General features: G+C 44.1%; 1 protein-coding gene across 1 annotated transcript in view; it reads left to right on the top strand.

The window, feature by feature from the left end:
* Positions 1-26,987, top strand: part of pacrg (PARK2 co-regulated) — a 196,707-nt gene that overhangs the window by 77,339 nt on the left and 92,381 nt on the right. The window contains exon 5 of the mRNA XM_086127804.1: positions 7,275-7,409. Within this exon, the coding sequence (XP_085983930.1) occupies positions 7,329-7,409 (81 nt within the window). The 5' untranslated portion in view covers positions 7,275-7,328. The remainder of the gene's footprint in view (positions 1-7,274; positions 7,410-26,987) is intronic.

Genomic DNA, 26,987 nt, shown 5'->3' on the forward strand with positions numbered 1-26,987 from the left:
TCACTCCGGGGGTATGAAATTTGATTGACAATATGTAAATAGAAGTACATCATTAACAATGATTGTTAAGAATAAAATGTCACTCGGTGCTGCCCCCAAGAGGCAGTTAATGGCACTACCACTTGATAATGAATGCTCAGTGCCAGTTTGTTTTCAACGAGCTGATTGTTGAACTGCTATATGAATATTGAATTACGACGTGGCAATTTTCCTCTCATCAATTACTCAACGGAGAAAAGTAAGATTAGTCCACGTGTGTCAAACTCAAGGCCCGTGGGCCAGATCGGGCCCACCACCTCATTTTATGTGGCCCGGGAAAGCAAATCAAAGTTGTCAACTTTCATGATGCTTGCGAAAATCTCGACCAAAATTTCAAATTCTAATTTGTAATAAATAAAGGTGATAGATACTGTTAGCATTTTCTTGTTACCAAACCCCTCAGTACAGCGACTTAAACAATAGGTGAGTAAACCGTTTTTCTTGACTTCGACCCACCAAGGGAAACGGTAACTAAAATGTGGCTCGCGACAAAAATGAGTCGTTACTGTAACAATCGGATATATTAGGGGAAGTATTGCCGGCATCACTGGTTGTCAGCGTATGTACTGACAGCTTCGGGATTTGATGTCACGCAACCGATTTGCACGAGGTGGGAAGAAGATCTTGGCGGTACAAATGCCATCGTCGATGAGATCGAAACCAATCGACACATTTCAAAAAGAAATTTTATATTGTGTCGTACTGGACGCAGTGTGTCTGTGTGTACGAGCAGAGCGGGGATGTAACCTTCGGTGTAGGTCTGGCCGAGTTTGATTTAAGTAAAAGGTCACATTTCAGATGGGCTCCCTTCGCTCTCTCTGAAGGCAAACCTTCAGCATAATTTCCAACAGACAAGCCTTCAAGGCACCAAGGCTGAGTTCTAGGAATACAAAGTCATAGTGCACACTTGCCCGGAGTTCATTTTGCAGTTCCGGCAAACCACTGGGTAATATTCTGTCGACGTTTTGGGACCTGGTTATGACTGTTAATGATGCAGTGCAAATATAAAATGTACCGACTCTATGAAAGCTAACCTACTAAATCATTCGGCCACTCTATAAATCCACTTTTGTATATATTTTCACAAAAAAACTCCAGTCTCCAAGTCAACACCTACTTCTCAGGCAAATATTGTTATCGCAGATAACGTGTTAAACCGTAGAGGAGAGGGGCGTTCTCCAGGCCTTGAAGCGCTGGCGTTTTTTTTTCTTTCAAGCTGTCCTTCTTTCAAAGCCTTCAATAGCAGGTAGCTGTCAGCTGTTTCATCCCCGTGCCTTTGTAGTGACACCGGGCGCGTAATGGTGCCGCCGCGTTGCATTGTCGTCACTTTTCAGAGCCAAGCGAGCCGCTGCCCTTGTGCTTGTGTGCACGATATTGTTGATCCAAAAGCCTTTGACACAGTGACAACTGTAAAAGCGCTCCCTCTGTTGTGTCCGGGCTTGTGAGCTCTGCATAAAACGAGCCACGGTGCGCTCTTTCCTCATTTGTTCTCGTCCGACCTTGCCCCCTCACAACGCGGCGAATTTCTGCACGTAATAAAGCTCACTGGCAGACTCGTGCGCTTCATGCTGTTTAGTCATGAGAGATTAATGGGGTGGCGCAGATTTATTCTGCTGAAAGAGATCAGCTCCCCCACCAGCCAGACCTTGTCTTTTGCCCTGCAGAGGTAATGAGTAAGCAAAACGATGCCGCTGGATGATTGTCTGGACGGGGCCGCGTAGCAGAGCTTCCTTCCTTTTGACCGACCTAAAACAGGCCATTAGAAAATTGATTTGAAAACTGATTTGGTATGACGATTGACACCCCCTCCAATAACACCCGCATTTTTTCTACTCATATTAGCGCTTTACCTTTTGTTGAAAATCCGACTGAAATCCCCTAAAAATGCGATCTAAATCATTCGGGATCCAATTACCGTATTTTCCGGAGTATAAGTTGCAGTTTTTTTCATAGTTTGGCTGGGGGTGCGATTTATACTCTGGAGTGACTTATGTGTGAAATGGTTAACACATTGTACACATCACATGTTATTTTCACATTAAACCGCAAGAGGGTGCTCTCGGCCTGTGTTGATACTTTCCACGTTGGCGGTAACTGAGAAAAACAACTGACGATGACTCTGACGTAAGCGACGTAGAAGAGGAAGCATCTTCTACCTCCGGAGTTGGCGGAGTTGTTTAAAAGTGACACGAGCATGAAGATTTCATTGGATTTCCTGATTTGGAGTGACGCTGATGGTTTGGTCAATTTGTTAGCATGTTCTTGGTGCTATAGTTGTCTAAATAACTCTTAATATGTAACGTGAACATAATTGCCCCACGGGGATAAATAAAGTTTTCTGTATCTGAAAGGCACATTCACAGTTGGTTGTTTAAGCGTCATGTCACGTTAGCATATTGTACACTTATTCAGCCTGTTGTTCTCTAGTTTTATTTTTATTTTAAATTCCCTTTCAAGATGACGTGTATGTTTTTGGTGTTGGATTTTATCAAATAAATTTCCCCCAAAAATGCGACTTATACTCCAGTGCGACTTATATATGTTTTTTCCTTTTAATTATGCATTTTTTGGCTGGTGCGATTTATAATCCGGAGCGCCGTATAATCCGAAAAATACGGTACACAAAATCCCACAGTGACGAACTGAAACCCCCACCCCAAAATACGGTTTTGATGTGCGCCAACACCACGGGTCAAGGACATGCAAAAACATTTCAACATTACTCTTTGGAGAAAATATGATGAAATTCTCATGAGGACAAGCTCACCAGTGCTCTGGTGCCCACTCCACTGCAAATAAAGCGAGCTAATTTGTTGCCTGTGCAAGATCCTGTGCAAGCTGACCTTATCAGAAACGCCCGGGCCTGTCTATTCCATCTTCCACGACTGGCCTCCCCTGCTCCCTCCCAGAGGAAAGGCAGATTTCAATAACCTTTCAACCGAGAACGGCAGCGAAATGTAGAGAGCTCGAGCGGGTGTCTGCCTCCCCTGCTTTGCTGTCAGCAAAACAGGTGACGCAACGCGCCCTCGTATGAAGTGGCAGCCTGGTCGCCGCGCAAAGACGGATGAAGAGAGAGACGAACCGAGTCGCATTTGCAAGGCAGACCCCCCACACACACACATCCATCAGGAGGATATTTTCGGGTGAGGTTTTTTCGGGGTTGATGCTGAAAAGTCGAGCGAGATGACGAGATGAGCGAGCCGGTCCGAAAGGCCCCCGGCACAGTGATGGATCGCTTACATTGGCTCGGGCAGCCCCCGCCACGCTGAACTCACCCTCAAGAATTGATGAGCCACAACCTATTGTCTCCTCTGTCTCTCGTTTTCTTGGCTCTCAACTCTTCAACGTCACCCGCACTTCATCTCCATTTTTCATCTTCCTCGCTGCTTGGCGTCTTTGTTCGCTCTCTGACAATCCTTACCAATTTCTTCTCTGTGTTCTCTCGGGTGTCCTATCGTTTTCGTTCCTCTTTCCCTTTCCACCGCCACCCTCGGTCTATGTGTCAACCCCGAGCAGGTGAGCCATGGAAGTGCCATACTAATGCGGTTTAGTCAGAGCACCTTTTATAAATGACAGCAGCACCAGACCCCCGTTGGTGTTCAATCACCTCTGCGGGAGCTCGCCCATGGGGGGGTGGGGGCTCAGAATGTGTGTGGCGCGCACGCTGATGCATTTATTGTCTCGGCGGGGGCCTCGCAACTTCTTTACCGGGAAACTCAGCTGGGCTGGACAACAGCGTTAGGAAGAAACAGATTTGGATGGAGGCTGAAGGCGAGGGAGAGAAATGACAGCCTGGAGCTCATCTGACCGCTGCTACCTTGTTATGACTCCCTGATGTGTGCACCAAAAACACACAGAGCAGTCTTTTCCTCCCTTTATTGCCTTACGCAACAACCATCTCTGCACTGTCGCCTCACAGGCTTGTTTATGGCTTCCATTGTGGCGCAGGAGCACATCTCTGGTGCTTGTCTGTTTCTCGCTTCTCTGATTTCTTTCAAAGCCTTTGGCTATTTATGACAACGTGATGGGATCTTAGTTATTGTACTCAGTTTACGACAGATGTCTGTTCTTATGGCAGCGATATAAACACCAAAATCTATGCATGGTTGAGTCAGCGAACCAAATAGGAACAGCATTCACGTTGGCCTGATACCTTTTTGAAATCAGTTAACATGTTTAACAAGCTGCCAAAAGCACATCGGCAGCTATAACGTCCCCTAGCAAGAAGCTACTCAATATCATTAGAATTTTTTTTTTAATTCCCAACGCGCTGGCTAATAATGGCTTTTTTTTTTTGTCTTCCCAAAACATGAAAATTTTATGTAGGCAAGAACGCTTTTAGGCTAACGATATTGCATAATATGTGTTGGACCGACAAAAGGTACTCCAAAAAAATGGCTACTGATAATACGAGCTGCTCGTGCGCATGTGTGTGTAGCATCTGACCACCACTTACTGGAATAGAATTAATGCACTGTTTTCATCGTAAAGTTGTCATCTGTATTTGACATTTTTTTTCAGACCACCAAAAATCTGCCTGTGACTTCACTAAGTTTACATTCACACGTCACAGATACATCAACAAAGAGTTTTGCAAAGACTGTTTTGGATAAAACCATGTATTATTTGGCTTTGGTGTACTGTAGCTCTGTGTTGTACCGGCTGATCTTTCAAGTTGGACCTTAGGTGCTAGAGATCAATGCTCGACTATCCACAATCTAATTTACAGCTAACATAGCTTATAACAAAAATGCCCAATAGTTTCTAACAATTCAGTTTAAGCTAGTAGCGATGAGAGACTGAATCCTGAGCTAAGTGTTTAGCTTCTGTTGGGATAATATCATTCTGTCCCTTTGCGGACCTCCGTTGTGTGTTTTCCACCGGTGCGGATAATCGGAGAGAAAGTAGGAAAATAGCTGTGACGCTTGTAATTCCTCAGCCATGAACACAGGCCATGGAATTGACTGCAGCGTCATCATTCCTGATCATAAAAGCCACTCAGCCAGTCAGTGCAGTCTGGGTTCATTCTCTCTCTCTCTTTCTCTCTCTCTCTCTCTCTCTCTCTCTCGTTCTCCCTCAATCCTTGCCTCAGTTGGAGCTATTTTTAGCTTCCTTATGCAGCACGCCTTGCCTGCCATTCTAGCTACCTGGATGGGAGGGCTTTGTCGCTGCTGCATTGATGTTGGTCATGCAATAATAACGACAAAGATGACAGATGACATGAATTTAGTACTCTAAGAACTAGAAATTGTGTTCCTCCTGAAAAAAAAATATATATCCCGAAGTGTGTGAATCCCGGATCTAGCTGCTAAATTGGAATCATAACAAAACAAGCAAAAACAATTCATTCCTCGCCCCACCTGCTCTTAATGTTGACGAGGTGCATTGTCTTATCATGAGACAAGCATAGACCCACACAAGGGCTTAAAATGAAAAATCCAAAAATCCAACATTCCTCTCAGAATACAAAGGTCAGAACAAATGCAATTGTTTTCGTTGCAGCAACATGCAACAGATATTTCATGAAAAGATGGAAATGAAAAGGCTGGTGAAGGAATAATTTGCTTGCAACATTTCATTTAGTCTCCCCTCTGTGCCTTTTTTAACTCAGCGTTTGATTCAGTATCGCCCGGTATAGTCTCCAAACGGCTGTGAAAATTACTGAAGTGCAATCCCCCGGCGCTCTAAAATCTTTTTTAAACTCGCGCTTTGAACCGCTACAACTGTAATAGCGGACTTCCCTCTTCGCAACGCGGAGCCCCATCCACAGTCGCTTTCATCATCCTGGTGATTTCTCTTTGCTACCTTTTTTTTTTTAATACTGAATGAAAATGTGTTGGATTATGCAACACGCAGTCAACACTCGAGGATGATGTCAAAGTAATACTTGCATAGTTGTATAGAGGAGCATCACTGTTAACCCCTAACGATGGCCATTTGTTTGCGCTCGTGGAAAAATGACAGGATTAATGACTCGAACACTTCTGTCAGTTACGGGCAGTGTGAGACAGATGGTGTGGGATGCGCAGAAGGAGTGTTCTAGGTTGGGTCCAATATTCAGTCATTAAGTCATGGAACCTTCACAACCTGTGGTGCTTCACATCCTGTGAGTGACAAGCAGCTCTCCAGGTGCAGGCTAATGCCAGAAGCTAGCATAACATTCCACTTGTTTGCTTGACAACAAATGGAAGTAATTGCACAACACCTGTCACAGAAGGTCCAAATTAAAGCCGTAGTTTTCACAAAAAAAAAAAACTCATTCATAGCGGCTTCGATGCCCACAAATGCTCGACAAAAGTACTTGGAAACCACATGCTCTTTTTTTACTTGAATTGTACTGACAGCATATGCTGACATCACTTGTCATGATGACAACTCAATCCTGAAAATCAGCCGTCAACATTTGATTTCTAAATTGATATGTTCTAGGCATCCCCACTAGTCTAAAAAGGGCATTCAGATTTATATTGCGTTTGTGAAATTTGAATAAAGTTGCAAAATCCAGACGGTTTTCTCCATGTCAGGCGGGCGGCCATTTTGCCACTTGGTGTCGACTGAGAATGACATCACAGTGCCTAAGAGCTCAGATAATGACCAATCGCAACTCACTTTTTTTCTGTCTGGTCACGTGACAATAGATCGTTGAGCCCTGTGATGGCATTTTCAGTCGACAGCACGTGGCGGTCGAAGGCAAAATGGCTGCCCCAGAGATGGATTAAAAACAGGTGGATTTTTCTGCTTAATTCATATTACACGAACGCACTATTGATCAGAATACGGTGTTTTTACACATTTTTAACGTGACTTCCCCTTAAAAAAAAAAAAAAAAAAGGTCAAAGTCAACATTGTTATGCTGTGAAGTAACAAAAGGCCGTACCCGGAGACATCTTAACAACAGCATACATACATCGCGTGGCAGAGGACTTGCATTGTCTTTCAATGACACAGTAAAAGCACATATCTAGCCGCGGAGTCAAGAGAAAAGCTGAAACCATCGATGCCTCTGGCTATGCCTGCGGCTATAGGGCGAACACACACATGCACACACAAACATGCACTACCAGTGTTTTTGCACAGCAGCATGCACAAGCGCATCCCTGAATTACTCAAAAGAAAGAGCCGTGGGAGTGCGTCTATTCTTGTGTGCGAGTCAGTTCTAATTTCATAAAACAACACCTTTCTTGGCAGTCTGCTTGTTGTACTTTTATTCATGTCTGCTTTGTGTGTGCGGTCAGGTGGCAGGTCCCCCGCCGGCAGGGGCTTTTCAGGAGCGCCCCTCCAAACCCACCATGTTTCGGAAGTTCTATGAGCGTGGGGAGTTTCCCATGGCACTGGAGCACGACACCAAAGGCAACCGCATCGCTTGGAAGGTAGGCACGATAACACTTGGTAAATAGCTCAGTGGTCCCCATTTGGTACCCTTTTCTTTTTTTTTCCCCCAAGTCTAGGTGGCACTATAGAGCCATTTTGTTTTCGGCCTTCATGGCAACTTTAGAATGCCACATTTTTACCGTGCATGGCAAATGAATGTGGTGAGTTTCCGTGCATGTTTATGTCCTAAAAATATGAATTGATTTTTCACCCCCCCCACGCACGCACACACACACACACAAATCACTTCCTCTGGCGTCAGCCATATTTGTTGTTTACTTTTGATCGGACGCTTTGGTCCGAACTCATTAGCTCCGTCTAGGTTATTTCTAACTTCTAAGCAGGCTCGAATGTATAGCCGTTCATGTTAATTACTTTCAATAGGCTAAAATAAATGACAACCTTGGCTCAAATGGACAGATTTTTAGATTGGGCTCATGAATAAAGCATTTTCTTTTCATTTGAGATGAAAGCTACGGAGGCCTAATTAAAGAGGCCGCAAGAAAAACAAAAGCGGTTACTCAACATGACGTCCTTGCCGATTCCTGGACTTGTCTTGGATGCCACTTGTTGCTCGCATCAACTTGTTGTGCACTTGGTCATATTGTCAAAGCTACAGTGTGAGCTATCGTCCTGTAGGAGGCAGTGTGGATTAGCTCACACCAATCCCCATTTGTGTGTCACAGCACAACTCGCATAATCCATCAATCATAAACTCTGCAGGGACTCGCCCACGAAACAACAACAAAATCATAGCATGTAATTGTATATGCATTTTTCTGCTGTCTGTATGTATACAGTATGTGCATCAAAGTGCAAGCCTCCACAGAGCCATTAGGCTGCTGAACGGCTCTCCGTGTGTGGGATGGATGCCTTCTCCTAATCACCGTCGTGCGTTAGCGCAGCTCCCACTACGCTGCCAGCCATTTCATAACTTTGCCGTCATAATGACGCTCAGCCATTGTATACGCGACATCGCTCGAATCAAACAAACGCTGCCCTTTTTCCACCTCCTTTCCGAAGCATCAAAGAGGGACGCCGAGCAAACGAGCCTCCGCCGGCATGCATTATTGATGTAAAATGTTCAAATGATCCGTGCGTTTGTCAAAAGTAATGTATTTGTTTTGCGCTTCGTTTTGTGGACGGCGCTAAGCGAATGTGATGCAGGCTGTACGAAACTGCTGTCTTTTCTCATTAGGTTCTCTATTGACCCCCCACCACCCCTCTCGGTACCTCACCGAATATTTTTATTGCTGTGGACTTCTAGGTTGGCGTAAATGCCTTACAGGTAGAGCTGTTTTGCGCGCATAGCAAAGTGGTTACAATGTGGAGCCGCCATAGCAGAAAGTAGAGTGGGGCTTCCTCGTGTTTGCACTGAGCCACCCTCGAGGCACTGGTTCCAGAGAGCGGCTTCAGATCAATCCCGGGCTGAGAGATCAGTCACCCTGCAAATAAAGTCTTGAGGAAAGTAAGACAGGGGCAGGGGGAGGAGTTTCTTGAGGAGGGGTAAATAACCAGAGTGTAGATTTTTAGTTCTACTCCTCAACTTCATGAGAATAGGAATAAAACAAAGGCTGTCTAAACATCATTATTGACTTCTGCATGTCATAAATATTTCCTCTCTCTTATTCTTGCCGGACTGTTATCATCCTCTCTGACCTTTCTAGCAGTGTCTTTCATCAGATGCTTTTGTTGCCCTAAAATTCCCGCGACGTGACCGCTCCTGATAAGCCGCCGTGTCTCATAAACAGACAAAAATATATATGAGCGCTAAATGACAGCGAATTATGCATCGCGGTGCAGTTTACTTACAGTACTTTGTGTGAGTTTCACAGCTCGTGCGAGTCTGTAAGTACGCGGGGGAATGCAAGCAAACTAAATGTCAAGGGCAAAAAAAAGAAAAAAAACGGAAAACGGAAAGGTTGTGTCTGAAAGGCAATTTGGCTCTCAGGAGGTAAAAGCCTCCGCTGTAATGGCGCGCGCTCAGGTAAAAGCTTTACACGTATAGAGAACATGTGCATCAGATCGATAAGAGAGACTTGCGACGACGATGTGTGTGTGTGTGTGTGTGTGTCTGTATTCACGTGCAGGCATTTGGCCCCTATGTTAAGGCAGGCCCAGGAAGAGCACAGTAATCGACTTTGATATCGCAGTGCCAAATAGTGAGAGAAGGAAAAGGAGACGCCAGAGAAGTGAGAAGAAGAGAGCGACAATTCCACAGGGACTCGGCACTCCGTAGACACGGCAACCGCTTGTCTCGCTGTTACAATGGATGAGCGGAGGTCTGAGTTGCCCAATGTGGTCATACAGATGCAAATCCAACAGTTTTTTTTTTTTTTGGGGCCACCTGAACAGTTTTATTCAGCCTGTGAGGCCCTGATGGTTGGAGACACCCCCGCTGGGCCCCGCCAAAATAGCCTTGTTGATTTCATTTCATCGATCGCCTCATCTGCTTTATTTTCCCCCGTGATCTCCATGTCGCTTATACGCTCGCGGTTCTAGTTGCGTCTGCTTTATAAATCTCCGTTGTCCAGCAGGCTGCCATACACTCCACCCCCGCAGAAGTTCTCTCCTCGCTTGAGCGCTTGTATTTTATGTAATGCCCTTTTGTGCTTTTCATGAGGTCTGTCTGGAGCAAAGCAAAAAGGCATTTAATTTTAATTATAATAATAATTTAAAAAAATGTGTATATATATATATATATATATATATATATATATATATATACTGTATGTATATGTATACCATATTTTTCGGATTATATGTCGCTACGGCTTATAAGTCGCACCAGCCAAAAAATGCATAATTGAGAAGGAAAAAACATATATAAGTCGCATTTTTGGGGAAAATGTATTTGATAAAATCCAACACCAAAAACATACATGTCATCTTGAAAGGCAATTTAAAATAAATTAAGTGCACAGTATACTAACGTTACATGACTGGCATGCCTGGTAATGTCAGTCACGACGTAACATATTAAGAGTTATTCAGATAACTAACATAACATAAAGAACATGCTCACAAGTTTACCAAACTATCAGTTTCACTCCAAATCCCTAAATCCAATGAAATCTTCATCCTCTGTGTCACTTTTAAACAACTCCCCCAACTCGGTGAGTAGATGATGCGCTGCTTCCTTCTTCTACGTCGCTTACGTCAGACTCATCGTCGATTTATCATCACAGGCCGAGACCAGGCCTCTTGTGGTTTAATGTGAAAATAACATGTGAAATGACATAATCATGTGTTAATAATTTCACACATAAGTCGCATTCCCGGCCTAGTATGAAAAAAACTGCAACTCATAGTCTGGAAAATACGGTATATGTATATATACGGTATATATATATATAATCAATGCAAAACTGATTTCCAGCATGCCACCACAGCTGCGGTTGGTAGAGGGGTGCGGGTGATGGGGTGGAGTGGGGGGGGGCTTTTAATCAATTAATCTGATCAAGCGCTTTAGGAAATGGAGAGCATAAGCACTCCTGGGGGATGGATATCCATCTCCTCGTGATGATTGAATTACACAGAGTGAGAGTTGGAGAGAAGGAGGGGCGGAGCTGGCGGTGGTGGGAGGGGTGCTGAGAAATGAGGTGGTTAGGGTGACAAAGGATGAGGGAGCGCATACTTGATACGGGACTCAAAGATGGAAGCAAACAAAATCAAAGAGTGAAGCCAAAGAGAGACGAGGTCAAACCGGAACAAGTATCGGAGGAAAGCTCTTATTTCTTTCCCTCCCAATTCTCCCCCCACCACCATTTGCATTTTAATACGGTGTACCTGGCTGTTGATAACGTGTTCTCTTGACAGCGATCTTGCGTGGCGCAGCTCTCTTAAATCAGTCTGCACTCGTGTCAATTCGCAGCTGCCGCGCTTCTGTGGACAAAATTGTCAGTTACATGCCCATAAATCTTAATAATGTTACAAGAACAATATATTTCTGCAGACGCTGCTCAGGTACTCCAGCACCTCTTTATCCAAGCGCGCCGTGATGTCGCCCTAGCAGTGTCAATATCATGAAAGCAATACCAGGAGACAGACCGATTGTCAGAAACGTACTAGTGGCTGCATGAGGCGCTATTTGCAGCCCAACAGAAGTTGCCCAGGTAGTACAGCTTCTCAATGATGGGACAATATGTGCCAATAAGAGAAGGCAAGGCAAGGCAGCTTTATTAATATACCACATTTCATGCACAAGGCCTTACAGAATTAAAAGTCCAAGATTTAAAAGCAATTTAAATTAGACATCAATCATAGGAAAGGGGAAAACGCCGTTTTTCACCTGGATTTGAAAGCATTCTCAATTGAAGCTGTCATTTGAATGCAGCATCGCAGCTGCCTCACCGTGTTTGCTTTGAACCCTGGGCTTCGCGAATTGACCCGAGTCTGCAGACCATGGAGCTCGACTACCTTTATATTCCATTAGCATCTCTCCGATGTATTCAGGACTGAAACCATTCAGTGATTTATAGATCGGTATCCGAACTTTAAAAGTTGTTCCACAGTTGAGTGGGAGCAAGTTTAAAGCCTTTTGAAAACTCGAGTAATGTGTTCTAATCTCTTTTATTTCCGAGCATAACCCAGGCTGGGACATTCTGAATGAGCTGCGGCTGTTTGATGCTCTTTTGAGGGAGACCAGTCAGAAGACCATTACGATAGTCAAGTCTACTGGCGATAAAAGCATGGATGAACTTTCCCTGGTCTGCTTGGAACACTCTGGATATGTTCTTCAATTGGTGTTGCCGTGGCTAAAAGGTTTTTCCAGCACACAGTGTCGAGAGAGTTTAGTCAATACCGGGAAACAGGATCATACCCCGGAAGAGGGTAGATAAACCTGCCTATAACGCTCTGGGAAGTGTACGGTCTTCTCAAAGTACACAATATGGTGGCGCATACTTCTTTAGAGCGTCGTTTGTCATTTGTAGTACCATCCATCCATTATTATTTTTTTTTTTTTTCATCAAATGACCCTCTCTTATCTGCTGCGAGCGTTCGAGCTTTGCCAGCGGGAACCTTTGAATAGACAGAATAAAATGGGGTTAACCATGCGTTTTCGCCAACTCCCTGGCTGAATGCTGGATGGATACTCTCGAGAGCCAGTAGTGCGCGGTTCTGTGTCATCAGGGGAGGAAAAAAAGATGAAAACACAAGAAGAGGAGAGAATATGAACAAGCCCCCTTGGGCTTTCTTTCTTTCTCTCTGAGAAGGAGAGAGAGTAGATGACAGTAGTGGGAAAGCACCAGGCGCCCTATCTGGAACGCGATGGAGGAGGGCGGTGGCAAGCGCGGGCCCTCCAACAACACTGGCTCGCCATCAAGGCTCGCACGGGTTGCCGCGCCTCTCCGGGGAGAGAGGGAATTGTCAAACGGCTGCCGGGAAGAGCGATGAGCTTCGCCACACTCCGAGGTGCTGATGATGTAACGGCGGGAATGGAGAGACTGTCGCAATGGCGATATCCAGCAGAGAGGACTTGCCTGGGCGATCTTGAGCGGGCCACCCGCTGCCATCGTTCATAGCAGACGCACACCACGTGAAGCTAATGATGGTGGTTTAGCCTGTGGGCCCTGCTCTCTTGCTGTGGGTGGCACGTGACAATAGCAAAAAATAGATTTTGGAGAAAAAAAAATCAATTGGGATGCGGAAAAAAAATCAAGGCTCACTGAAGACGCTTTTATTTGGACAGATTGCTTGCAGTGGATCAATATGCAGTGGTCCCTCACGGGTTATTTTTGGAACGTCACCCCCGCGATTGCTGAAATTTGCGAAGTAGGAAACTTTTTATTTGTATTTTTTTTGTTGCGATTATTCTACGATATGTTTTTAGGCTGTAAACATTGCCATTTAATATTCATTCACATTTCTTGTTGAAAGGCGCTCAAATTTCAAACCGTTGCAAAAAAATATAAATAAGTATAGATGAGTATTATTATTTCTTTTATGTTGTGCTAATTATTATGATTGTTAATATTATTTTATAACAAAACAAAGGTCAAAACCGGTGCTAACCACCCCCCCGCCCCGTTATCTTGTGGGTCAAATTAACCCATTTAGAAAATCAAGAAGAAAAAATAAGTGATTCAATTTCGTCTGCTGGTTTTTTTTCATTTTCATTTTTAATATTAAAAAACATTGCGATATTTTATCATGATGAAACATTAGAGCAGGTCACGTTGATCCATGAACATTGTTCAGAAATGAGCACAACAGGAGACCCAAACATCTATTTAGGAAATAAAAATATAAACATTAATGAAGACACTATTTTGAAATTATAATAATTATATCATTTTAATGATAGAAGGAGCACGTATTTCATGCTTCGCCCTGACCGTCCCTCTTTGTCCTGACTGAGAGAAATGCCATTGAGGAGATGGATTCAAATTGATGTACGGTACCTTAACCAATCAGGACGCAGAATACAATACGGGATTTGTACACTGTAAAAAATACAGGAAGTCAATGAGGGTTGTAAGCTGTAAAAAAATATTGGAATATCGTGAGTCGGTGAAAAATGAACCGCAATAATTACTCCTTCACTTCTTTGGTCCTCGCTTGGAATCGTGAACCCGTGCAATCCTTTATTTTTCTCCCTCTTATCATACATTTTCTGCAGTCAGGCTTTTTTGGTGAACTTTCTCCGCTGGCGGGGAAATGATGGTGTGACTTTTTCTCTTTACCAGCCTGCCGCATTTTATCCCGACACTTTCGGATATGAATAGAAACACGGAAAACCGCATCCATTCTTTATCGGGATGGTTTTTAATGCCATCTTCAGCCATGGGTCGTTCCTATTCTGTATGGACGTGCTTATGTATTTTCAGGGTTCCCGAGCTCGCGTTCATCCCCTCCGGACTTGCCGTTAGTGTCAGCTGCCTCCCAACACCCCCCCGCCCCCCACACACACACACAGTTGACACTACTGTGCAGATGGCGACACACTAGGGAAACACAGCAGTTGCGACGACTCGTAGGCGGATGGCTAAGCCAGTGGGTTGCTTGAGGTAAGACAGGAGAGCAAAGTGATAGATGGCCAACTCAGTCAGGAGAGAGGAGACTCTGGGAGGGGGGGGGGGGCTGGGTCGGCTGCAAAATTAGACAGAGACAGAGGACAGACAGAGAGGGACATGGCTTGTCTGCCAAGGCTACAAATCAGCCGCACCCCTCCCTCCCTTCTCCGCCCTCCCACAAAATAAGCCCCGAGATCTATTGATTGGCACTCGTATTTGCTTGCAGGCTCCAGCTCAAAATGGAGCCTTTAATTAACTTAATGGACCGGCTGCAGCTGTGTGTGAGCCAGTGAGGGGAGGAATAGAAAATGGATGGATGGAGGTGAGAGCGGCCGCGGCAGGCGGCATCGCCAATAAGTGGGGTTAACTGCGGAGCACTTCGACTATCAGTCAGAACGGTCGCGACAAACAAAAGGAGGGAGGCGAGGGAGAGCATGCTGACCTCCTCTGAGCTCCGTGTTCTCGTCTCTCTCTCCCTCATTGTACCTTTCGGGGAACTTGCAAAGTTATCATTTGTACCCGTGTGATATTTTGTAATTCCTGGGAAGATTCCCTGCACCCCCCCTTTTTTTTTGTTGTTGTTTTGTTTATAGGTACGGTTAGTGTGGAGTCCTTGAGGGAGAAACATTCACACCCATGGTTCCATGTTCATCTGTATTATTGAATTAATAAATGAGTCAATGTCTTTATTGTCATTGTGATAAAACAATGGTCCAAATTCTTAGGTGGGTTTGTAAACCTGACTGGGTACTAGTCCAGAATATGCCTTGCCCCTCTCCCAAAGTCATTTCGGATCGGCTCCAACTCAACAGAGACACTATTAAGGAAAAGCACTTTTGAAAATGGATGGATAGTTGTAAATTGGTGCCACTCCGCCGCTTTGGTTCAGTTCCTAGTTTTCAAACGTACCCAAAAGTGCCATGACAACCACATCACATTCACTTTCTTGTTTTTGTGCTTGCAGGATGGACATTTTTTTTTTGTATGTACAGGAAATATTTACTTATTCTCTTAACCATAGATATGTTTCTCCCTCATGTTTTATGGTAAAACTTGATCGGTTTCAAAAGTTGGATTAGACCAAAGTCAAATTGCTTTTTTTACTACGACCGAACTGGTTGAGTTGCTCCAAAAGTGCTCATACCTGACCAGAACAAAAAGAAAAAAAAATCCAGAATTTGATTGATTTGAGTTGCTATTGTGGATGAATGAAAAGACTCCAATTTGAGTATTCTTTTTTTATTCAAGTTTCAAAAATAAAAATGATTTCAACAATCTATTTTAGACTCCTTGCCAGTTGACCCTCAAAAGTCCCTACAGGTCAACCTTCTCTCCAGCCACTCCTTGAAATCTTCATTCTCATTCCTGGCCAATCATCTATTCTGTCATAGTTTAATTGCATTTGAAATGATTCGATTCATTCTGGATGTTAATGCTGTTATCATGACTTTGTTTGAAAAAAGAAGGGAAAGGAATTCAGTCCCCCCCGACCCCCCACTTCGTGCACTTAAACGTAATTCAAAAGAAAGGAAAAAGAAAAAATCCAATTTAATCCCCCCCCCCCCCCAACTCCCGCTCATGCTTGTCCCTGCAAGTCTTTTTTTCCCTTTAAATTATAGTCGAATTTCATTACCTTGAAAGCTTTTCCGCCTCCTCCCTCCCCCGCCCGCCCCCCAGTCTCCAATACTTTGAATGGATCGGGACTAATGTCTTTCTCGTAACCTCAAGGTTAGAATATTTGGAGCCCAAGGAGCGCTCAAGGGTCCCTGTGATTAACGCACTGTACAAAGTACCGTGGAATAATGTGGTTCCTGATGGCTGCACGGTGCCATCAGATATGTGTACGCGCATATTCCAAAAGGGTTACCCTGAGGCCAACTCTTGATTCCTTCTAACTGTGTCTTACAGCCCCCCCATGCCCTCTTTTACTATTCTCTCTGTGTCCACCTTCCCTTACATCGACTGTTATCGGACACAGCTCGGCTATCGCCTCTTTAAATTATAAACAGTCAAACAAGACGTATGGATCGGTCCATCGTGGTTTATCGTGATCTGGTTGTACGATAGCTATTAATGAGGAAACAATTGAACACCTGCGTTTAAATGTGCAGCGACCAAAACTGCTAAAACGACGACGATGTTCCTTGCTAGCCGAGCAAAATTTTGAGGTGAAAAGGAGTGGATAGCTACAGCTACTCTGAAGTGACAAAGCAAGTGGAGTGCTGTGTTATGTGTCGGAATTCAAGGCACAAACTTTTCAAGTTGACAACTTGGGTAACGTGAGAAGGAAAGTGACACCATCCCATATTTAAATGCTAAAGTTGTGATGCAGCTAACTTTGGAGGCTGTGCTATGCGCTGCGCTCGTTTCATTTTGAAGTCTGCGGACTGTTATACAGAACCTGTATTTCATTTCTGGATGGTTGTTTTTTTAAATGTTTTTAAAGTATATTTTGTTAATTTTTTACACACAATACTTACTGTGACCGTTTTTAATCTTGCACAAAAGGAATGCACAATATTAAAAACAGATACAACTACTACGATGACGACTAAAAACTCAACCAAAATAAAAACTAACAAACACGGTCTGAAAAGTAATTAAAGCTGATTCCATTTTAAAAGTAATGCTCAAAATGAAAGAAAAACTAACTACAATGGGGAAAAAAATTAAAACACTATTTTACCCTGGTTCGTATCAGAAGTATAACTGAGGCTGAAACAGTTGTGTGAGGTTTTAATGCGCAGGGCACCCACTTCTCCTGCCCTTTTTTGATGAATGTAATTGCCTCCTCCAAAGTAACATTTAACTTGTCACACCGGTCACGGGAGCTGACAATGTCACACATCTAATTCATTGATTGTTGATGAATATTACACCTTGCTTGGTTCTGTGTGAAAAAACAGTGAAAGAGGCTGGTGGAGACTTCCAAGCTTTAGTTTCATTCGAGACTTGGACAAGTGCTTTCATATCATTTCTTAAGACGCTTTCAAATAAACCATATACCATATTTTACGCACTATAAGGCGTACCTAAAAGCATTTCATTTTCTCAAAAGCCGACAGTGTGCCTTATAATCCGATGCGCCTTATATATAGATCAATATTTTGATTTCATGGACGTAGTATTTTAAATATTCTCTAAAGTTTTTTGTTACAGCTGCAGCGGTTGTGAAAGCTCTCTATAATGAAGCTGTATTGAGTTGCGTTCCCTTTAGCGTAGCTCCATCTAGTGGATGCATAACGCAACAGCAGCCACTATTGTAGCTTCTATTCTATGCGCCTTATAACGCAGTGCGCCCTATACACGAAAGCAGTTTTAAACTAGGCCATTCATCGAAGGTGCGCCTTAAACTCCTAAGCGCCTTATAATGCAGAAAATATGGTGAATAAAATGAATTATTTCAAGCTGTTCTTGATTCCTTTCCACCTTGGCGGAGGTCATCACTCGACAAAGTATTTTTCTTTTCTGACTTATGGCTGCTGCAGCATACCACCCTCGCCATATCAACAAACCGAAGCTGTTTGCAGATTCTATCTCTACTTTTGTTCATCATTGACATTAATTTCCACCAATCTGATCAATAGCTAATTGAGCGGGCCAAGCAGTCTCCTCAATGCTGCGCCCCAGTCACATCGGTGCGATGACATTTTGTTGGTTTAATTGGGTCCTAGACAAATCTCATGAGATACATTGAATGTCTTCACGCTCCAGTCACACTCTCTTTCTCTCGCGCTCTCTCTCTCACAGCAGCAGCCGCTCACAAAGGCAACATTTAAATGGAGGAGAGGACTCGCAGCCATTCTCTTGATTGAAGTGCCTTTTAAAAAGGCAAGTGGCTGAATAGAAAACACTCCCTGTGTTTGTTTTAGCTGGGCTGTTGGAAAAGAGAAAAACAAGCCTCTGCGGGGACTCTATCTATATTTACCAAAGCATGCAAAACACCATTCGACCAATGGGCCATATGCAGATTTATATGGAGTTGGCATACCTCTGAGTCGCGATGAAGCCCGTGTACCCTTGCACATCTGCTTCGACATTAAGCAACACATTTGCATCACTCAAATAAGTACGTCTATTAAGTTGGACAAAAGAGAGGAGCGGAAACAGAAGAGGAAATAGTCATTCAACGTAAGGAGAGTAAACCAACCATTTTCTTGCCACCAAAGTCACACAAAAAAACCCCCTCAGAATTCAAACCGTCAGCGTGCCTTTACGTAATAACTTTTTTTTCCCGGATTGTGTACCCGTCGATTCCAAGTACTCATACTTGATGATACCGTTACGTCTTGCATTTGTGACGTAAATGTTGATTTTAAATATTGAGTCTGGAGGATATACACGTAGGAATATGGAGGCCAGAGGAAGACCGAGAAAAATTTGCAGTGGGCTAACACATTTTTGACATCTTGGTTTACTGTAAAGCCGGGGTGTCAAACCCATTTTCGTCGCGGGCCACATTTTAGTTAGCATGTCATGATGTGTTTGGCAACAAGAAACAGCTTACAATGTCTCTCTTATTTATTACATATGAAAATTTGACATTTTGGTACATATTTTAGCAAGCGTCATGGAAGTTGCCCTGTTTGATTTGCTTTCACGGGCCACATAAAATGATATGGCGGGCCAGATCTGGCCCCTGGGCCTTGACTTTGACACCTGTGCCATAAAGTTTCTCCACATGGCTTACCTGTCTCCTATTTCACGTTTCAGGTTTATATCAGGGTGGCAAAGTGGTTTCGGTGTCTTGTATGCGAGCATTACAGCACACACGTTTTGGCTGCTGGATACCACGAGTAGCTGATGCGCACACAAAAAAAAAGGGAGCCACTATTCTCCTTCTTACACTACTTGCCAGTGTGACCTCTAATAGATCTTTGAGGTGAAAAATAACCCTATATTATTATTGTGCTATATGAATTACAACAGCAGAAGTCACTGCTAGCAGGCACCGAGACGCCGCGGGGACATGCGATAAATACTGACAAAACACCTCTCACGTCATGAATACCCAAAGGATGGCCCTGACTGTGCAGCTCCTCAGCCTTTCCTTACCCTCTGAGGTACCAGCCAATAGCATCAGACAGGAAGAGGATCCGGGGCCCAGACCAGTGGACCCGGCGGAGCAACAAATCACATTAATATTCCATATCAACTGTCATACGTCCACCCATGGGAGCATTGTGATACCGTGTGAAGTGGAATATAGATCTGAATGTGTGGTGATTAATAAACACACTTGTCAGCCTGTAAAAGCATCGAATCCCACAGCTGGGAGACGTATCCTGCCCACGACAAATCAGATGATTGTCTGGATGGGCCACAGTGACAACACGCTGCATCACGAGTCATTCGCTGGGGCTTGCATACCTTGTGCCGTAACGGGCTGCATCGTAATTGATGCATTCAAAGACTAAAACGTATGTTCTGCCACCACATCCAAGAACGGATAATAACAAGCGTATAAAAATAGGGGTGCACTGGGGTTATTTCACAGCAGCTTGGTGTCATGCACATTTGTTTTAATGATGGTAAACACGGTTTAATGTGTGGTATGTTATGTCGCCGCCGTGCTTCTCTAATGGGAGCCTGCAGATTTATCAGCTTATCCGCCATGCTGCCTTAATGGAAAAAGATACCGTATTTTCACGACCATAAGACGCACATAAAAGTCGTACATTGTCCCCGAAATGGACGGCGAGCCGAATCACGCGGGTCGCCTTGTGCATGCGCCGAGTTCCAAAATCTGCAAATCCGACACGTTGCTTCTTTCGAGGAAATGTGGATATAACCGAGGACAGCATGCGGATGTTAAAATGGGAAGGGTGGGTGTAAAAGGCACATAACCAGTAGGTGCGGGTGCGTGCATTGTGCAAAACAACATCGTGAAAATGGCACCTACAAAGAGACACGCTTACGAAGCACGGTTCAAACTGCAAGCTATCAGTTACACGGAGGACCATGGGAATCGAGCAGTCGCGAAGTCGTGCTTTTGTTTTATGAAACGGCGCCATCAAGGACGGGAATAAAGTAGAACCGAATTTAGTTTTGCTCCCCCACTGCCTTTTTAAAAACATAGGCTAGCATGCATACCGTTTAAGATAGCCTATGTTTACCATGCCTGCGTCCAATGTGTCTTGTGTATGTGTTCAATACGGACATAGCACCTGTAACTGACACTACGCCTTTTAATACGCTGCGCTGTATGGGCGTGAAAATATGGTAATCAATTCACATGAAGACTAGCTTTGTGACACACGTAGCAAATTGATACAGTCAACCAGTCATAGAGTTAGGTTGTATCAAACAATCTATTGATACATAGGCAGTGATTTTCAGTTTTGGATCGAAACTATCAGACATTTTAAGATTATTATTTGCAAATCAGACCCTCTCTTTATAGGAACAAGGTGAGTCATTGTTTGCTTACAGCAGCAGCGGACATTTTAAAACTTAGCATTGAACTCAGGTTCATTCTCTTAATTTAAGTGTCTTATAAAACAGCAATTGCGGCTAAATAAGAACATTCAGCACTCGGTTTGGTTACCTGGCATAGCTCCACGAGAGAGGGAGCAAATTAATAACTGTGCACCACTGCAATGAAACCGCAGCACAACCTCAGCCAACTTCATTTCAAAACTATTTTTCCCATAGGAAATAATGTAAAGGCTTAATCTGTCACCATCATAAAAGTTTTAATAATGTAGGCGCTGTTTTATGTAACATGATAACATTTCTAATCTCCATAGAAGTTCTGAAGTTAAATACAACTGAAATGAAGTCAAATTACTCCCCATTTGAAGACACAGAGAAGGACGATTCAGCCTTGGGAGGCAGTTTTGCGTAGTAGCAGTCCATTTGGTTTGGCATCTGTAAACCCACAAAATACCCAGTAAAACAAATCTGTTAAACTTTTGCTGGATCTTTTACTTGAATGTCTACTATAATAATAATACCTATGAGAAGACCGTATATTCTCAGTTGAGATGTTTTAGTGCCCGAAAATTCCAGAATGATCGCGTACACAGGCCCGTGGAGCCTTTTCAACCATGCAGTTGTCGAAGAAGGTCCAACGTGTCCTGCTCATATCGCACTGAGCAGCCAGACCCATTCCTATGTTGCACTAAATTCCATTTACATCACTGGCACTTACCATCCTTCTGTGATGACATCACAAAAAAAGCCCAAGAAAATGTGAAAAATTCTTGTGGAGTCTCCATTCTAAATTACATTTTACATTATATTTACTCTTGGTCTCACTCCCCAGGACAAATATATATATAGAAATATTTTTGTCTGTATTTCAGCCCTTAGTTGCATTTTGAACATTGTTAAAGTGACAAACGTGTCAGTGACTAATCTGCGTGTCTGTCCGACCAGCTTGTGTCAGCTTTTGGCATTTGCCCTTATCTCAATACTGTTTGCAGCATGTCACTGATAAAGCAGAATGAATCAAGGGAGGTGTGTGTGTGTGTGTGTGTGTGTGTGTGTGTGTGTGTGTGTGTCTCCTGCTCTCTTACTCACTGTGTGAATGGACAAGAAAAAGTGAGAATGTGAAATGCAGCAGAAATTAAAAAGAAATAAGACACGGCCACAGTGAGAGGGTCCAACCGACTTTTTTCCCCCTTCCGCATCATCTTGGCACTTGTATTCAGTCTTGAGAGAAAATAGACTATATTGGGAGTGCTCATCCATCCTGCTGCATTTGCACGGTGCGCTCACTCTGGCGCCAGCGCCATCCACTCGTCTCTCTTTCGCCATCCGAGTAGGGAGCCTTTTACAATTTAGTGCTTCGACGGTTGAGCCAAAGAAAAAGCAAGCAAGTCGCCACTCGCGCCTTCAATCCGAGTCTGACCTGCACCAGCAGTATTGCTAAATCGGCCTTGTTACATGACGGCTGCTTTGGCTCGCCTCGTCTCCCGGGGACGACCTCTGGCTGCAATCTGGACGTCCGTGTCAGCACGAAGCAGGCCGGCCCCTGGAATAGCTGAGGTCATGGATTTACCTTTGCCTCCCACTCAATCGCCGGCCCATACCACCCTTATTGCTTCTTGACATCCAAACATCTGCATGTTTTCTTTTTGTCCTATTCACATATTTGGATTTCCATCCCTTTAAGCAACAATTGCGCAGGATTTAAAACATAATGGCAGGATGGTATGAGATTTCCACATTCACTTGCTCCCTTTTCCCAAACCTCCAAGTATAACTTTTTCTCTTCAAAAAAAAATGAAACACAAGCCCAAATTATAAACCTTGCACAATATAAAGATGATCAATTTTCCACCAGATGTTTTTTTCCTTGACCTCCGAGGGCACGGGTGTCAAACTCAAGGCCCTGGGGCCAGATTTGACCCGCCACATCATTTTATGTGGCCCCCTGAAAGAAAATCACGTGTGTCAACTTGCTAAAACATGTAATGAAAATGTCAAATTATGTGTAATACATGACATTGAGATTTTGCAATCATTTTGTTACCCTTACAAGTAATAATGCGATAATGCGATGAAACATTTTTGTGGTTTCACTGTCATAACGGCCCTGCAAGGGAAGGTGTAACTCAAAAGTGGCCCTTGACAAAAATGTGTTTGACACCCCAAATGTCAACTGTGGCACATTAAGGCCTTTGAGACTTTTTTGTTATGAAAGCCTAGAATAAACTTAACTGGACTACAATTACTAACCCAAATAACGTGAGTGCAAGTCTCTACAACACTTCAGAGAAGTGTCATGTAACTTCAGCATTGACTCACTCCGCGGGAGGCTTGCACCATTTTAGACTGAAAGTCTTCATGTTTAGGCTTATGTCACCTGCATTTTGGGAATTCCTGTTCCAGAACAAACTTTCCTGTGCTCCGATGACTACTAAGCCACACAACGCTTTGAACATTCCATCGAAGCAGATCCACTGCCCTGGTGAACTCCCCCGCGATTTCCCCTCTCGAAGCCCTCCCCCACCTCCCACCCCATGGTTGAGCTGCAGTTTGGGTGTCTCAGTCTCTACAGTAGAAGAGGAGAGAAACCCCTGGATCACTTTCTTATTGGCAATTAGCAGCAGCATGAAGACTGCTCAGCAGTCAGTGAGCTGCCATGTGGAAATGTAAAAAAAATGCTGAGGAAAGAAGGATACTAGAAGATACACACAAGAGCTTTATAAAGTAGTCTTCTACATGCATTGGTGGGTAACGATTCAGCCACTCTCAAGTCTTGGGAGAAGCTGTCTCAATTAGGCCAATAATGCCGAGCGACTCGGGTGCGGCAAGGGAATCCTGTAAGGCAGTTTGTATGCCTGGGTATGCGTGTGGGTGTGGATGCCCTCGGAGGTTAAATAGAGCGTGCCGGCTGCCAATAAGCCGCTGTTAGTTGGCGGTCTGACACATTGTGATCTACGGCACGGCGCATCACTTTCTCATGCAGGCCGTCAGGAAATGGCCTTAACCCCCCAGCTCGCCTCCTTGAACCTTGGCCTCCACCAAACGCAACACGCTTGGAGGCATACAGCGTGGAAAATGTACATGTCGGAATATGAAAGCCCGATCCTCCCTTGACCACAGAATATATATACATATATTTTCAGGCTACAAGTGAAAAATGACGGTGGGAAATATCTCATCGGATACTGTACAATTTGGCGTTCTGCTTTCTGAACAAATGTATTGCTGAATGTATTCCTTGACAAGATTCACAATTCCAAGAGATATCAGCGCTGTATCATTACCATTACCCGCGTGGACCCAACAGTCCGTAACCGATTACACTATTCGTATTGGTTTTCATTTGTATCTTTCGTTATTTTTCCCTCTAGGTTTACATTGTGTGTTAATTAATTAATTTTTGTGCTTCCTGCATCCAGCCTTTTGGCCCACTAAATCCTTCCATCCATCCATTTTCTATCCCGCTTATCATGGTGGTGATGGTGGTGAACCATTGTCTATCAACAATTGACACTCACGTCCAGACACTCACTGAAACTTTTTCTATGTCAATTCTCCCCATGGTCATTTTACCGTACTTAAAGTCCCGTCAACTGCTCACTGTTTGTTTACGCCGCGCTCAGAATGTCGGAGCTTATACCGAGGCTCCCATGCGGTGCCTGTTTTAAAAAGGCTTTTATGGCAAAACGCAAATATGAAGGACCTTCATGGTTCACCCTTTTGGTGACCCATGTCGGTCTTGCTTGTGTTGGTCGAATCTACGTTTAGTCACTTAGATGATCGATTTCCGGCCATTCCCAGAGTTTGCACCCATCAATCGAGCCGTTTTCAAGCCTGACACCCTAAATATCACAGCTTGTCCCTTGCTTAAGAGAATATAATAAAACACTTTGCAATCCCTTAACAATGATCCTGTGAAAATGTGATTTGTGTGACCTGTTCTTTCTTTCTTTCCGAGGTCACCCTTATATGTATCGTTTAACGTCCTCTCGAAGGAAATGAACAATGCACATTGGCGTCTTTGATTATTGTTTGGGCGTCCTTGCATTTCTTACAGCTGTGTTACTGCGATCGCCGAGCCTCACTCCACACAATGGAACCCGTGTCACCTTTTTCTATTGGATCATGACAAAAGGAAGTAAAACCATTTATTAGTCTCCGAGGGTCACCGAGTGAAATATGACGTGCAGGTCTCGTTCTGTTGGAAATGAAAAAGTACAGCGGCGCATACCTTCATCTCACATCGCCTTCTTCTGAAATAGCTATCATTTAGACAGTCTCTTATAATGGCTCCATGCGATCGAGTTTATTTATGACACAATTCATTTTAATCCATCAGTCGACTGGGAAATGGCCCTGTCAAATGGCGGCGCATTGTTGTTCATCTTACGACTCTGCGGATCGGAACGACCGCATAAAGTTTCGAAGCAAAGGTTGGGAATGAATGTTATCGGAAATTAATTGAAATGCAGCGGGTCAACGTTAAGTTAAGGTGCGAAACTGTCATTCGTGGAGAACGTCGCTCGACTGTTGAACAGACAGCCTTCCATTTGTCTTTCAGGGTTAGTTTTGTAATACCCGTAATGGCTGCGGTAATGAATTACGACAAAAGTGACTTAAGCTTGTAGTAGGTACCACACCCTTTTTTTTTTATAGCTTTAATGCAATCCTTCTTGCATAGAAAACCTTTGGCTCTGTCTCACGAGAATATTAAGTATCTCGGTGGCGGATTTTTTTGCTTTTAATGTAACGTCATTTACCACTTAGTCGCTTGAATTATGCAGCAATGTCCTAACCGCACTGATCCCCTTGTCTGATGGCTTCCCACTTTAGCAAGATAACCAATTAAGGCTGAAAGCTGATTGGAATGCGACGCCATCTTACCCTTGACCCCATCATGCGCCTTCATACGCGGGTGTATTTTCATTCCTACGGAGGTGGTGGCAGTCCCCCGTCGTGCGAGATGAGCGTGCGCAGTAATTGCAGCGCCCGTAGGCGATTTGTTTCTGTCCTTTCGCTCTTTGCTGGTGGGCAGTCCGTGGAGCGATGCCATCCTGTCATTTTTCAGACAGGGTGCAATTTCCCGGTCATCTGTTTCCATCCATTTTTCAAGGTGAGGAAAAGATGATGACTGACGGACACTTTAATGTGGCTCCTCATACCGTTGAAGCTTACTCTTCTTTTTGTAGTGATAAGCCGTACACCGACAACCCCACAATATCAGTCCCAAGGTTAGTCCATAAGCTTGGGGAAGACGTAAAATTAAAGTTGGGTGCCCTGCTGACTTAAACCAATCGAAATGTAGTTAGATGTAAGCACCGATAAGGTATTTGTTGAACGGAAACTTGTGACAGTGCTTGCTTCACTGAATCCGTCTTATCAGAATTGGGCAAGTTGTCGTCATTAAAACAAAAGTGTTTATGGACTAGTTCAGGGTCTCAGAAGGTCCGACTCGAAAAGCAGATTGCACCCCGAACGGATCGCCAGTTAAACACAAAGCACTTGTGAATCGAGTCCAGGATCCAGGGATGCGGTCGTCCTTGCGGACTGTCGTGGTCAAGCTGAGCCAAAAGGCGAAGTTCAAATATTTACTGCTTGATCGACGTTATCACCCTCTTCTATGGCTTGTGGTGGAAATTAGTTTCCTTCCCAGGGTATCTTGGTTCAGTAATGTCGTCCTCAGGGAGGGACTCGGAGGCGTCAGTTGAGGCTCCGGATGTCACCGGGACTGCCTCAGGGAAGTCCAAACCTCCCTGCAGCCCTCTTGAACCAGAAGGCTCGTTGTACTACTATTTCATGAAAACAAGTGCTTGACCCTTTTGAAACCTTTCCTTGTGAAAGTCTTTCACCCCGACGAGCGACCCAATATGAACTCATGTGTCAAGATCAACTTGCGGGTGTTAAAATGCTCTCGAATGCCAATATCTGTCATTGCCAAAGACATTTTTCGAAGACCTCGGCGATGTTGCAGTCCTATGCGATGACGTTTTTTGAAATGTCCAGTGAAGGTGATGCAGTAATAGCTCACTGTCATCCAGTTAACACTGCTTATCCAGTTCAGGTCCAGGGGGAAGCTGGACCCTAGCCCGGCTGAATTTGCCACACACGTTTGCTCGCCAGCCAATC

Source organism: Hippocampus guttulatus, chromosome 13, assembly GCF_054856545.1.
Source record: "Hippocampus guttulatus isolate MCC_2025c chromosome 13, RoL_Hgut_1.0, whole genome shotgun sequence".
NCBI lineage: Eukaryota > Metazoa > Chordata > Actinopteri > Syngnathiformes > Syngnathidae > Hippocampus > Hippocampus guttulatus.